This window comes from Artemia sp. Qi Xiang Cuo, chromosome 2, assembly GCF_049724085.1.
Source record: "Artemia sp. Qi Xiang Cuo chromosome 2, ASM4972408v1, whole genome shotgun sequence".
NCBI classification, from domain to species: Eukaryota; Metazoa; Arthropoda; class Branchiopoda; order Anostraca; family Artemiidae; genus Artemia; species Artemia sp. Qi Xiang Cuo.
The window spans coordinates 9,202,874-9,218,506 of NC_142795.1; the positions used below are offsets into that span (position 1 = coordinate 9,202,874).

At 35.6% G+C, this 15,633-nt stretch overlaps 1 protein-coding gene and 1 long non-coding RNA gene across 3 annotated transcripts in view; one reads left to right on the forward strand and one right to left on the reverse strand.

Moving 5' to 3' along the window:
* hgo (homogentisate 1,2-dioxygenase) overlaps positions 1-9,457 on the reverse strand; it is a 34,067-nt gene extending 24,610 nt beyond the window's left edge. Inside the window, exons 1-2 of one of the 2 annotated variants that reach the window (XM_089098997.1) lie at positions 9,419-9,457; positions 249-384 (exon numbers count right to left, since the gene is read on the reverse strand). In XM_089098997.1, the coding sequence (XP_088955123.1) occupies positions 249-384; positions 9,419-9,442 (160 nt within the window). In that variant the 5' untranslated portion in view covers positions 9,443-9,457. Of the gene's footprint in view, positions 1-248; positions 385-9,334 lie in introns of both variants that reach the window. The other variant, XM_089099000.1, reaches the window with a different exon arrangement.
* LOC148954883 (uncharacterized) lies at positions 4,067-12,875 on the forward strand. The gene is made up of 2 exons (XR_016142714.1): positions 4,067-4,147; positions 12,617-12,875. It is a non-coding gene; the product is annotated as an uncharacterized LOC148954883 (long non-coding RNA).
* Positions 12,876-15,633: the final 2,758 nt, after the last annotated feature.

Genomic DNA, 15,633 nt, shown 5'->3' on the forward strand with positions numbered 1-15,633 from the left:
ATATATATATATATATATATATATATATATATATATATATATATATATATATATATATATATATATATATATATATATATATATTACTGAAAAGGCCAAAAAGAAGTATTTTTAATCCAGAAGGGGGCAAAATAATCCAGGGGAAAGTCGCCCTCTCCCCAATTGGCATTCCTGTTTTGAAATATTTTCTTTAAATAGTTGGATTATTAAATGTCTGTTCATTATTAAACATCAGACAATGACTTTACCGGTAAAAGCAGTTCCTGATAACTGCTCGGCATACAGTCCGTATGGACACTTCTGTGGGCTGTTTTGGCCTTCTGGGAGAGAGCCAGGACAGCGAGGATCCTCACTGACGAATTCGTTTCCAAAACCCAAAAGATACTAAAAGAGAAATCTTTTCAAATGGTTGCAGTTTTCTTGGTCATAAACATGAAAGAAATACTGTACGATTTATATGATTTCAAGTCAACAAAAAGTAAAAAAATATTCTTATTATTTTGTCAGGCATGAAAATAAAACCCCTTATACCCAGGCCATATCCAAGGGGGAGTTACTAGATTTGAACTCCCTCCCCCGAAAATTGTCCAACTCGTACAAAATTAGAAAAATATCCCCCCCCCCAAAAAAAAATCCCCGATTCGTCGCTGCCTTGTATATACACATACAGAGTATTTTTTTGGGGGGGGGGGGGGGGGGGATTTTATCAACGCAGGAAAATAGGAACAAAATAAAACAAAAATTTCAGCCAATGAGCCGAAGACAAAGTTCGTCAAAACTGTCTGTTTTTGTTTGTTTGTTTTTTTCTTCATAAGCTGTGTGTATGTGTTACCGTGAATGTCCGAAATCTGTTGAAAGTCGACAATCACCGGTGAATGTCAACAGACTCATAGTCGCTTGGTGTATACCCGAAATATTTGTTAAATGTTCCTGTTTCTATCTTACACCGATTAATGTCGACATTAACAATACACTAATAGTGAATGCTGCGAAATTCTGAGATTTATGTTTTCTTCTCCGTGATTCAGTCGCGATACATTTTTCGCCGCTCTTTCTAGGAGGAAGGACGAAAAACGTAGAACACACAGTACATTTTTAATGAGAAAAGAAAATAATAGTAATAAAAAATTTCCCATTGCGTAAATTTCGGATCTGACTTGATTACTGAATTCTTTACCATTATCTGATTGCAATATCGCTGGAGCACCAAATGTTAAAAATATTCAAATATCGTGAAATCTGATAAATTTTATGATTCAAATCTTATTTATTGCAACAGCTTAAACTATTATGACACTTTGAATTGCACAAAAGGCCCTGTTTTTACAACTGCATTTGTTTGTGGAACACTTCCTTTTGCAATGAAAGCGTATATAGCCTTGCCCACCGCTTTTCGAATTAGCCGTAGCTGCTTCTCTCAGCAAAATTTCTTGAAAATCAATCTCATCCATAGAAAGTAATTTTTCTTTATAAATTACTAACTGATTACGTGTGTAAAATTGCTTGAGGGTACCATTTTCATCTCCGTGTTTATAGAAGTCGGAGGCTTCTATTCCAACAACAACTGCTAAAACATTTCGGTTATCTAATTAGAAATAAGGATTGGGTTTTGAGAATTAGGGTTTTTTCCTCTCTTTTGGACAGTCACCAGAGCATGTCTGTGATTGTCAACATACACCGGTGAGGGCCGGAAAGCACAAGAATGTAATAAAATATTTGATCTTTCACTGACGCATTTGGTGTTTGTTGACATTCACCGGCGAAAGCCGACATTCACCATTTTTGGGCATTTACGCTAACATATGTATAATGTAAATGCTGACGGCCACTGAAAAGTTAGACCAGGATTAGACAAACCTTTTAACTTTCAATCAGACTCCTTGAACTCTCGTAGTCGAAATCTCAATTCAGAATGAAAACTAAAACAATGAATATAATGATAAATGAATATTCTTTTTAATCCATTCACGAATGACGACTTGAAGTGAATAAATGAAGAAAATAGCCTTGATCATAATAAATTATTCCGAGAAAAATTAGCTGTGGGATTTGTTTTTCTCCCTTACAACATTTCAGCGAACGCCTTTAAAATTTAAATGTTGTCATGTCAACGATGCTTGATCAACAAAATTAAAACTAGATTCAGCTAGCAGTCGAAATCCCCTCCTCGCAATGTTGCCGAGTCCACAATATCTCAAGAAGCCAGTAATAAGTGCTCTCGTCCTTCTCAGCAATCTTAAACTTCTACCCGAATGTGACAATAGTGCCTCCACTGAGGAATTACAACAGAGATGGGGCAAAGCCGTATCCAGGTGGAGAGGGGGTAATCGGGTTCATCCCCACCCTCCGAAATTTTTGTCCAACTCGTCGAAAAGTATCAAAAATGCATGTAAATAAATTTTGACAGGTTTTTTTTTTTTTTTTTTGGTAAAACCTTCCCAGAACAAGAACACCCCGCCCCTGAACAAAAATCCTGGATACGGCCTTGGGTGGGATGGAGTGTTTTGAACCCGCTCATAAGCCCCTCACTTTCCTCCTCCCAATGCCTCAAGATTTTTATCATTTTACGAGAAGTTTCCAAATTTTTGGTGTAATTCACATGGTTTTGGAGATTTATTTACTTATCCCAGTACAGATTCAATTCTTACATAGACGTATGTTTACAACTATTGAGGACATTAAAATTAAGCCCTCTTCTGGAAGCTATTTTTCCTCTTTTTCGAAAATTAGGCACATTTTCTCATGCTCGTAACGTTTGATGGGTAACATTAAACTTACTGAAATTTATATATTTGGAATAAGCGTAAAATTTAACTCTGTTTATCAAGATGTCTATTGTTATCAAAATTCTCTTTTTTAGAGTTTAGATCTCTATTGATCTGAGTCACACCTCACTTACCCTTCGTTACCACGAACTGTTTGAAAAAGGCTATAATGGATCCGCCGTCAGTTAGAAATTTTTCGATATGTCTGAACTAGCCTAGGCTATACATTTTATAAAATATGACGACTACTACTAACAACTCAGTACACCACCAATACCCCTGAGGTTTACACAGCTGCGCACGCTTCTTCTCCACCTCAATCTATTCAAAACTTCACTCTTTATCCCTTCTCATTAACTTTTAATCTTAATTAAATCCGTCGGTGAAATTGTAACTTAGCGACTCTTCTGAAGGAAACATGTTACTACAATAAAAATAGTACCATTAGATTCCTGATTTTATTTTCTTCTTCAATATAATAGTCGTTATCATTACAATGTACTCCACCCCTGATGGTCCCAGATATATCCTTAGGGTATATACAAAACTAAAAGAAAACACTGAGATTCTTACTTTATAATATGCAGTATGGTTGTATTAGTCACATAATCATGTTTTTTCCCATTTTTTAAATAATATTTATCCGAAATTGCATTGAAATCACTTAGAGTGATTTTTACGGGTAAGAATTAGCTGCCATATTACCAATCCCATCTTAGGTAATTGTTAAATATTCTGACCTCGCCCAAGAAGTGAAACTAGGATAATTATAATGAAATATACAAAAAAATATTATGAAAATATAATACGGTACTTGTATAGAATCCGGTAAGCATGCAAGAAGTGAAGTTTCGTTAATGCTAATGAAATAAAACAAAATAGGATAAAAATATAGTAGTTCAGAAACAAAATTGGGCCATATATTTGCACATTAGGGGGGTGGGGGTAAAGCATAGCGCTTGTTGGTACCTGTCATTTATATCGACCCCACGAAGTCAAGTTTGGGACAAAGCATAGCGGTACTTGTCAATTATATTAGATTAGGTTACGTATTTAATATATGCTATGTTTTAACCTCCACCCCCTAATGTGCAAATATATAGCCCAAATTTGTTTCTAAACTATTATATTTTTATCCTATTTTGTTTTATTTTATTAGCATCACTGTATATAGATAATATAACAGTAAGATCAAGGCTTATGATTTTGGCACTACATTCTCGGCGCTTACAAACAACTCCTCCCATTTGCTCTATCATTAGCGGGTTAGTATATATTTTTCAGTCACTGAATATTTGTACGAATTTGTATTATTCGTAATTGCGAAAGCAAAAAGAAACTTGTGAGCCGACGAAGTGGTTTGCGACTGTCCCATCTCACAGGTATGACTTAACTGATTGGCTTATGTAGGATTTCCAAAAAGAGGATCGGGGGGTTGATTAAATTTGTGAAAATAAGGAAATAGTGCAAAGACCTGAACTGGGAAACTGGGTGCGAGGATTTCCTCTTGAACAGTTTATAAGATTTTTTTGCGCACACGTGCATATTACGAAGTAAAATTTAAGAATCAAGAAATAGAGAGACATCCCTATCAAGGAAGATAAACTAGCTATCAATTATTTTAGTTTTAGTAGTTTAAATATTTGATTATCTCCTTTTTTGAACAAAGGGGCAAACTTTTAAAAAACTTGCGTTTGATTATCTCCTCAATGTGCTCCTCAGTATTACAGACAATAAAAATTAAACCAATATCAATAAACATATGCGAAAGAAGGAAGTGACTATATTTAATTTAGCTGCAAGCCTGCCTTCATGCCCACCACGTTATTTCCCTTTGAGAAAAAATTGATAAAGCTTTGGAACTGAAATATCGAAGCGAAGCGGCAAATTTCATAATCAAATGTCATCACGTTATGGCATTGTTCAAATAAAACTTATTTTTAACTTGATCATCTTTGTAAAGTCATTCTTTGTTTTTCTTTCCATTCTTAAACCAATGTTATATTTACCTTTTGCATTATACAACCCAAATATTGCCCTAAAAAAATATAAATGTTTTTACTTTTATAACTTTAATAAATCAAATAACATTAACATTTTGATTACTAAATATCAGTATGTATTTTAAACTCAGAATGCACATTCATTTGTATTTTTTTTAGTAAAGTGCAAATTATGTTCTGGCCTTGGGAAGGCATAGGGGTTATGAGCCCTACTAATGTTAATTCCTGCCCGTTTTGAGTTTGACTCGGTATTTATTGTAATTTCTGTTCGTTTTGGGTTTCATTTATTTATCGATGCTGATTTGTGGTAGTTTCACGCTTGGTATATTTGATTTTATTTTTTCTCATTTTTTGTTTAATGGAGTTCTTTGCTTTTCTTTGAAAAACTTATTTCGTGGAAAAATTTTTTTTTAATTAATTTCTGTTCGTTTTATATTGACATAGTCTTTTCAGGGAAATAGAAAATAATACTTTAAATCTTTTCGTTTTTTTAAGACTTTGTACTTTGGCCTACTGTTTGTATGCTGGAGAAACATTTTCAGCAATTTTTAACGACATACACCCTTCTAAAAATCTGGACACAAATAGTAGTGTTTAATTTAGTTTCATACCTCATCTAATAGCTTGAATACACTTACGCTGTTTTGATTTGGGTAAATTTTAAGAGCAGAAGTAGTCCCGAAAGTTTGAACATAATACCCTCAGTTGTTCTTGGGATACTGCTGACATGCCTTATTGGAAATTAGCATTAACACAGTGCATTTTGATTTAATCTTAAGGGAACATTTAATTTTTAAAAATATTGGCCAAACGGGAGGGGGGGCGTGGGTGGGAGAATAGTTGCCCTCCAATTACTTTCGACTATTAAAAAGGGCATCAACCCTTTCTATTTTCAATTGAATGAGCCCTTTTCGAAGTTCCTACGACAACTCCTTCGATACGAATTGCCCTGGTCTAAACAACAAAAAATAATATATTATACCCACATCGATCTTTACTATAAAAATGTCGGTCTTCCAATCAGTTTCGACTATTAAAAAAGGGCACTAGACCTTTCGGTTTCCAATTGAATGAGCCATTTTTGAGTTTCTACGACAACACTTTCTATAAACACCTTATATACCCCTAGGGCATAAATTACAACCCTTACCCTAAGGGTTGTTAGGGTGGTTGTCATCCTCTAAGACCTAATTTCCAGAACTTTCAACTACGTTAAACAAAATGGCTATCTAAAAATTTTGATTGGATGTGTTTGGGGAAATGGTGGGCGTGAGAGGAACGTTAGTCCCTCTCCAATCACTTTCAACTATTAAAAAAGGCACCTGCCCTTTCAGTTTCCAATCAAATAAGCCCTCTTGAAGTTTCTATGACAACGCTTTCAATAAAAACCTTATATGCCCCCAGGGCATAACTTAAACCCTTGCACTGAGGGCTCTGAGGGGTTTATCATCCTAAAATACCTAATTTCCAGAATTTCCAACTACGTTGAACAAAATGGATATCTCAAAATTTTGATTGGATGTGTTTGGGAAAATCAATCACTTTCGACTATTAAAAACGGCACTAGCCCTTTCAATTTCTAATTATATGAGCCCTTTTTGAAGTTTCTACAACATCACTTTCTATTAAAAAAACCTTATATGTCCCCAGGTCATAACTTACAACCCTTGCCCTGAGGACTGTGGGGGAAAACAGTTGTAATCCTTAAAGACCTAATTTCCAAAACTTTCAACAACGTTGAATAAAATGGCTATCTAAAAATTTTGATTGTATATGTTTGGGGAAAAGGTGGGCGTGAGAGGGGGATTAGTTGCACTCAAATCTCTTTTGAATATTAAAAAGGACACTAGCCCTTTGAATTTGCAATCGAATGAGCTGTTTTTCAAGTTTCTACGACAAAAATTTCAATAAAAACTTTATGTGCCCCCAGGGCATAACTTATAACCCTTGCCCTGAAGACTGTGGTGGAGTTTCCTTCTCAAAGGTATAATTTCCTGAACTTTAAACTGCCCAGAACAAAATAACTATCTCAAAATTTTGATTGGATGTGTTTGGGGAAATGGTGGGCGTGGAAGGGGTGTTAGTTGCCATCCAATAACTTCTGGCTATTAAAAAGGGCACTAGGCATTTCAATTTCCAATCGAATGAGCCCTTTTTGAAGTTTCTACTACTACGCGTTCTATAAAAACCTTATATGCCCCAGGGCATAACTTACAACCTTTGCCCTGAGGGCTTTGAGAGGGTGGTCATCCTCACAAAAAAACTTTCCGGACCTTTCAACTGCGCAGGACAAAATTTCTATCTCAAAATTTTTATTAGATGTCTTTGGGGAAAAGGTGAATGTGAGACGGGGGCTAGTTGCCCTCAAATCACTTTCGACTATTAAAATGGGCACTAGCCCTTTGAATTTCCATTTGAATGAGACTTTTTTGAGGTCTCTACAACAACGCTTTTTATAAAACCCTATATGCCCCCAGGGCATAACTTACAACCCCTGCCCTGTGGGTTGTTGGGGAGTGACCTCCTCAAAAACACATTTTCTATCTGGAAATGAACTACGCTGAAAAAAATGGCTATCTCAAAGTTTGATTGGATGTGTTTCGGGAAATGGTGGGCGTGGAAGGGGTGTTAGTTGCCTTCTAATCACTTTCGACTATTAAAAGGGCACAAGCCCCTCCAATTTCCAATCTAATGAGCCCATTTCGAGGTTTCTACGACAACTCCTTCGATACGAAGTGTCCTGGTATGGAAAAAGAAAAAGGAAAAACAAAAAAAAATAATAATACATTGTGCCAACATCGTAAAAAAGGGCACAAGCCACTCCAACTTCCAATTGAATGAGCCCTTTTCGAAGTTTCTACGACAACTTCTTCGATACGAACTGCCATTTTATTATTTATTTAATAATAAATAATACATTGTGCCAATATCGTTCTTAAATGCCCCCAGGGTGTAACTTGAAACCTTTGCCCTGAGGATTGTGGGGGAGTGACCTCCTCAAAACATATTTTCGATCTGGAAATTAACTATGCTGAGCAAAATGACAATCTAAAAATTTTGATTGGATGTGTTTGGGGAAATGGTGGGCGTGGAAGGGGTTTTCGAAGTTACTACGACAATTTCTTCAATACGAAGTGCCCCAGTCTAAAGGAAAAAAAAATTCTAAATAATACATTGTGCAAACATCGTTATTATATGCCCCCAGGGCATAACTTAAAACCCTTGCCTTGAGGGTTTTCTACGACGACTTCTTCGATACGAAGTGCCCTTTTATTATTTATTTAATAATAAATAATACATTGTGCCAACATCGTTCTTATATGGTCCCAGGGCATAACTTAAAACCCGTGCCCAGAGGATTGTGGGGTTTGACCTCCTCAAAAATATATTTTCTATCTGGAAATCAACTACGCTGAACAAAATGGCTATATCAAAATTTCAATTGGATATGTTTGGGGAAATGGTGGGCATGGAAGGGGTATTAGCTGCCTTTCAATCACTTTCGACCATTAAAAGGGCACATGCCATTCCAATTTACAATCGAACGAGCCCTTTTCGAAGTTTCTATGACAACTCCTTCGATACGAAGTGCCCTGGTATGGAGAAAGAAAAAGAAATAAAAACAAAAAAAATAATAATACATTGTGCCAAGATCGTTCTTTACTTAAACAGATCTATTGCGCTGCATATGATACAGTGATTAGCATTAACCAAACTTGATATCTTGGGGGGGGGTCGATATAATTGACAAGTACTGCTATGCTTTACCCCCCAACCCCCTAATGGGCAAATATATAGCCCAAATTTGTTTCTAAACTATTATATTTTCATCCTATTTTTTTTTATTTAATTAGCATTAACCAAACTGGACATCTTGGGTGGGGTCGATATAATTGACAAGTACCAACCTGTTTGACTAGTTTCTTTAGTATCTTCTCTGTACAATCTCACGCGTGTTATACAGATAATAGAACAGTACCGTTTAAATATAGTTCCCGGAGTGAGAAATCCTTTGCTTCCCTTTTTTACACAGCGTCTCATACGAAATGCCGGTTATCTTCGCAATACAATTTCCGTGTGCTTACCTGATTCTACACAAATATCTGTAATACTTTAAAAACAAAAATATGGAAACTACAACAGAGAATTATGGAAATCAGGCTGCCCAGACGCATTATGTTAAATACCTAGCATAACCTAATCACCTCTATACATTAAACATTTAATAAAAATACACCTAGGCTATATCGTAGTTTTTCTCAATGAGACTAAGCTAATTATAACCTAATGCAGACAAACAAACTGGTTTTTCGCAGCTCATACAGATCAAAATTCTTGAGTGAGGTCGGGATTTTTAACAAGTACCCTATCTAACGCCCTTTACCCACCCTATTCAGGAACAACCTGCTTTTCGGGTGACCCCAGATAGATGGTCAAAAAGCACAATTTTAGGCAATCCTTGAAACGTGGCCATGTCAACTTAACCTTTCTTTCATTCTAAAATAAAAGCAGCAAAATTCCGCTTTTGTTTTAAATTTTAAGTCAAGAAGAATCTAAAAGGAATACCTTTAAGTTTGACATATCTTTCGTAACCAAGATTAGTAACTACGTCAAGCTAGTAACTTTTGGCAGGATTTTTATGATAATTACATAAACTGGTTGAAGCGTAGACATCAGGCGATGTTCTGCCGTTTGCTTTGTGCTTGATCAACAGGCATTGTTAAGTCAATTATGAATTTTTCGACTTGTTTCAGTTGAAAAACAAATAATTGCTAATAACTACAAAGTGGGCAATAGCTCTCACACACTTTTATCGTCTATACTAAACGACACTGTTTCCATGACAACAAGATAGCAAAATATAAATTAATCATCAATTCATTGAAGAAAAATATATTTTTTTTTTTTTTTTTTTTTTTTTTTTTTTTTTAGTGCGACCGACCTCCGTAAAATACTTCAAGCACTAGGAAAATCAAATGAAGACTGGTTTGTCTCCCTTCCCTGTCCTGGACCCATCTTAGGTCTATTCATAATTGGAAATCCCGACTTTCCAAGATTTTTCTTTCGGTTGTTTAAAACTGTGAAGGTTTGAGGGCAGTACTGCACTTTCGTCAGTGTGGCCAAGTTGAACCTGGAAAATAAATTAGTAAGACTAATTAATTGAACTTATCAACCGTTTTCGGTCGTACAATTTCAAAAACTAACAATGTATCGATTCCCACCGACAAATACACATTTTAAGAAAAACCACGCCTCCTCAAGCTATTACATAAAAAATATAAGAACGAAACAGAAATTATTCACTATGAAAGGGGCTGTCCCCTCCTCAACGCCTCGCTCTTTACGCTAAAGTTTTTTATTGTTTTAAAAAATAAAGTTGTGAGACAGAGTCAAACTTTAGCGTAAAGAGCGAGGCGTTGAGGAGGGACAGCCCCTTTCATATACGGAATAATTTCTGTTCGTTCTAAGTTTTAATGTCGCTCCATACTTTCAGTTTAAAAACTTGTTTTTTTTATTTAATTTCTGATCGTTTTTTAGTTAATGCAGCTTTTATTTGCATCAAAATTTTACTTTTCTTTTGCTAAATGGATGTCTTTACAAATTAACTTACGTAACTAACTTCTATATTCGTATATTTTTCTTCTGGCAAAAAATACAAAGTTGCAGATTTTTGCAGATATGAGCTTGAAACCTATGTAATAGGGTTTTCTGATACGCTGAATTCTGACGGTGCGATTTTCATTAAAATTCTTTCACTTGTAGGGGATGTTTCCCCCTCTTTAAAAAATCGAGTAAAATTTCTCAGGCCTGTAGCCTTTGATGAGTAATACTAAACTTAATAAAATTTATATATTTAGGATCAGCATTATAAACACATTCTTTTGATACATTTATTGACATCAAAATTCCGTTTTTAAAAGTTTCGATTACTATTGAGCCGTATCGCTTGTTTTTTTTACTTTTTTTTATTACGTATATGTTATTACGTATATGAAGGGGTTCTCCCTTAGTCAATACCACGCTCTTTACGTTAAAAGTTAAAAAAAATTTTGATTCACAAACCCCTGAATCACAAAGGCCGTTTAATTAGAATAGATAGCTCTTTTGAAAGCACTAAAAAAAACTGTAGCGTAAAGAGCAAGGTATTGACTTGGGGGAGAACCCCCTTACATACGTTCAAATTTCTGTTCGTTTTAAGTTCTAATATTCCTTCTTGCATTTCAGTTGAAAAAACTTGTTTTTTTTTATTTAATTTCTGATCGTCTAATGATCGATTTAATTTCTAATGCTTGGAAATCCGGCGCCCCCTTCATAGAAATGTCTCTTACCCCAAAGACACATCCTCCACGGAACTATTCTCCAGAGTTACCCCCTCCTCTAGCCCCCCCCCCCCCAGAAAAAATCCTTCCTGAAAATGGTTGTATACTTCCCAATAACCAATAAATAATGCTGGCAAGTCTGGCGCCCCCTTCATGGCAATTTCCCTTCCCCCATGAAAACTTCCATCATGAACAGATCCTCCACCATAACCACCGACCCACCCTTCCCTCCCACTACCAAAAAAGAACCTCCTGAAAACTTCTGTATACTTCCCAATAACCAATACTATATGTTAACATTGGGTAAAGTTCATAACTCTTAGCCCTCCCTTTGGGAACTTCGGGGAATTAAGTCACACTAAAAGACAAATTTATCATATTTTCGACCATGTTGAACAAAATGGCTATCTCAAAATTTTGATTGGGTGACTTTGAGAAAAAAATGAGCGTGGGAGGGGGTCTAGTTGCCCTCCATTTTTTTTGGTCACTTAAAAACGGAACTAGAACTTTCAATTTACATTCCAATGAGTCCTCCCACGATATTCTAGGACCCCTGGGTCAATACGATCACCCCTGGGAAAAAAAAAACAAAAAAAAACAAATAAATACGCATCCGTGATCTTTCTTCCGGCAAAAATTGCAAAATACGACATTTTTGTAGATAGGAGCTTGAAACCTCTACAGTAGGGTTCTCTCATACACTGAATATGATGCTGTGATTTTCATTAAGGTTCTATAACTTTTAGGGGGTCTTTCTCCCTTTTTTTGAAAATCAGCCAAATTTTCTCAGGCGCATAACTTTTGATAAATAGCACTAAACTTAATGAAAGTTATATATTTAAAATCAGCACTGAAATTTGATTCTTTTGATATATCTATTGGTATCAAAAACCTGTTTTCTAGAGTTTTGGTTACCATTGAGCCGGGTCGCTCCTTACTTACAGTTCGTTACCACGAACTGTTTGATTTATGCAATATTTTTTTAGCCTATTTTTAGCTGATTTGTCATCCACATTCCTTGATTTTAAGTTTGGCGAACGCTACTACAGGATCTGCATGTCTGTATATGAAGATTATTTTAATTAAAAGTTGAATATCCGATTTTTTTCAGAATTTTAGATACATAGGGATGTGGGCAAGAGGTCTCAAAGACTTTTATCAGCTAAATTAAATGACACTGTTTCCGCGACAACAAGGTAGGAAATATACAAATTATTCAGACATTCATATAAGTAAAACAATTTTCTTTTAGTGAGACCAAACAGATTTTGCATCAATTTGAAGACTAAGATTAATAAAAAAGAATTGTTTTAAGGAAAAATGTAAATTAAATGTATTAGGAGAGAACAATTTAGGTATGTGAGAAATCAGAAAAGTAGAAAGCTATGAAAGACCAAGTAAGAGGTATGATAGATAGGTAGTAGAGTAAAGGAAATGATAGTGAAATAGTGATGAATTATATTACAATTAAGCAGGGAGTCTTAGAGTAAAAAAAAGAAATGAGATTGATTTTTTATTTTATTTCCAGGAGTACGAAAAAAAACAGTCGGTTGGATTCTAGCCATTACATGCAGCATCACGAACCCATGATCAAGAAAACGAAAAAGAAGAGGAAACCAGAAAAGGAGTTATGTCCAGGATACTTCAGTACAGACCAAAGAACGCCGGATAAAAGAAAAAAAAAGAAGAATTTGAAATATGAATTAGAAAAAGACTTGGATATTTTTAGTGTTAGTCTATTTTTGAAAATAAAGATCAGCGATGCTGAGACAAGTCTGCAGATGTGACTTGCAACAAAAGGACATGATACTTATAGAAGCAGATTCATTAGTGTCATATCCACCCATTCATCGAACCAGAATCATGATTTCACTTAAGATTTTTCTTAGAAGAGGATCGAAACTTCTGTAAAATACATAAGAACTATTCTTCTTTCAATTATTTTCAACTTATTTTTAATCAAAAAAACCGTGCAAAACATTTCTAAAATTCAATTTGGTAAATTGACAGAACTGAATCTAAGCTACGAAACGATAGCAAAATTTTCGTGTTTTGTTGATCAATTAAAACCGTAAGATAGCAGTAGTGACAGCATAATGAGTTTCATAGGAGCCCCATCCCTTCAAATCCCTGTCCCGACACTTTTTTTTAAACTTCTTCAAGACGCAGGTTTTATATAAATGTTACATAATAGGAAATGTCTCCTTCAAGACGCAGCTGTCTGTTACGTAATAGGGAATGTTTTCTAAGTGATGCAGGTGCTTGTTACGTAATTGGGGCTTCTTTGTTTATATAATAGGACTAGAGTCCGTTATTCAAGCGGGGAAGTTCTGGATGTTAAAAAAATGATCATGGTCCAATATTTAAAAGTAAGGGTGACACAATCTTGCGTCACTTGTTTGATTTGCTTCTGTATTGAAAAAGAGTTTAGTGTGCCAACATCAAGGATATTACTCTTTAGTAATGGATTATTTTACTCTATTTGATATTGAAGGCCCTAGCAATGGCGAAATAACACATAAAGTGCTGGGGTTGCCGGCTAACTTTAAACTGGGACGAGATGTTGGCGCGATATGTTATATCATAGGCAGTGCAATAGCGCTGCCTAAGTAAAGAGCGAAGTGGGCACAACGTATTATTATCTTTTCAGACCAGGGCACTTTGTACTTAAGGAGTTGTCATAGAAACTTAAAAAAGGACTCATTTGACTTGAAATTGGAAAGACTTATGCCCTTTTTAATAGTCAAAAGTGGTTGGAGGGCAACCAGCACCCCTCCCACATCAAAAATTTCCCCAAACACATCCAATCAAAACTTTGAGACAGCCATTTTGTTCAACGTATTTAAAAAGTTTGGAAATTATGTCTTTGAGGATGATACCCCCCTCCCAGAGCCCTCATGACAAGAGTTGTAAGTTGTGCCATTGAGGCATATAAGGTTTATATAGAAAGAGTGATCGTATAAACTTCGGAAGGGGTTCATTGGATTGCTAATCAAAAGTTTTAGTGCGCTTTTTGAGATTCAGAGTGATGGAAGGGTGGATACCTTCCCCCTCCCGCACCTCGTATTTTCCCAAAATACATCTGATAGAAATTTTGAGATGGCTATTTGTTTTCGTAGAAACTTCGAAAAAGTCTCATTCAATTGGAAATTGAAAGGGCTAGTGTCTTTGTTTAGAGTAGAAAGTGATTGGAGGGAAACTAAACCCCCTCCCACGCCCACCATTTCCCCAAACGCATCCAACCAAAATTTTAAGATAGCCACTTTGTTCAACGAAGTTGAAAGGTCCAGAAATTATGTCTTTGAAGATGACACCCCCTCCCCCCAGAACCTTCAGAACAAGAGTTGTAAGTTATGCCCTGGGTTTTAATTTGCGCGATATGTTATATAATAGGCAGTGCAATAGCGCTGCCTAAGTAAAGAGCGATTTGGGTCCAATTTTTTATTTTTTTTTCTCTTAAACCAGGGCACTTCGTATCGAAGGAGTTGTCGTAGAAACTTCAAAAAGGGCTCATTTGATTGGAAATTGGAAGGGCTTGTGCCCTTTTTAATAGTCGAAAGTGCTTTGAGGGCAACTAAACCCCTTCCTATGCCCACCATTTCCCCAGACACATCCAATCAAAATTTTGAGATAGCCATTTTGTTCTATATGATGGCTATTTGTTGTTGTAGAAACTTGGAAAAAGGCTCATTCGATTGGAAATTGAAAGAGTTAGTGTCCTTTATATTAGTCGAAAGTGATTGGAGGGCAACTAACCACCCTCGTTACGCCCACTATTTTTTCCAAACACACTCAATCAAAATTTTGAGATAGCCATTTTGTTCAACGAAGTTGAAAGGTCCGGAAACTGTCTTTGAGGATAACAACGCCCTCAAAGTAATTATGCGAATCCGAATAATCTTTATGAGTATTCAACGCCTGCGAGTGCAGAAAGAGCAATCGTTTTCTGGAATTGTCAAGGTCTAAGAACGGCATATTCTTCTTTATGTGAGATTTAAAGTTCGCTAGATAAGACGTCGTGTATTGTAGGCCTTTGTGAGACATTTGTTTCTAGCAAGTCACTGCCCTGGGATTTTTCTTTTCCAGGATGTGTTTGCGAGCGAAGAGAATGGACAACCATGGAGCGGAGTGGTCTAGGCCTTTTGATTAATGAAGGTACCTAATATTGGGTTAGGGATGACCCTTCCCTTTGGCTCTAAGGCAGGGTCGAAACCCTTTTCATTGAAATAAAAAATGAAGATAAAAAAATTATATTTTGGGATTAATTTACGAAAATTCGCCATGTGATTTTAGTTTTTTTTTCTTGGTGAGTTTGAATTATTATTAGATAAAATTAATAATGAAAATAAAAACAAATTTATGATGAGAGATTTTAATATAGATATACAAAAGAGATCTAATAGCTCGGATTTTGTTAATATGATGGTTTCACATAATAGTTTTCCTCTCGTAACTATTCCAATTCGGATTTCGAATCTTTTGGCGCCTTTAATTGATAATTTTTTCGTTAATGGTGGATTGTTTGACAGATCCCAAGCAGATTTG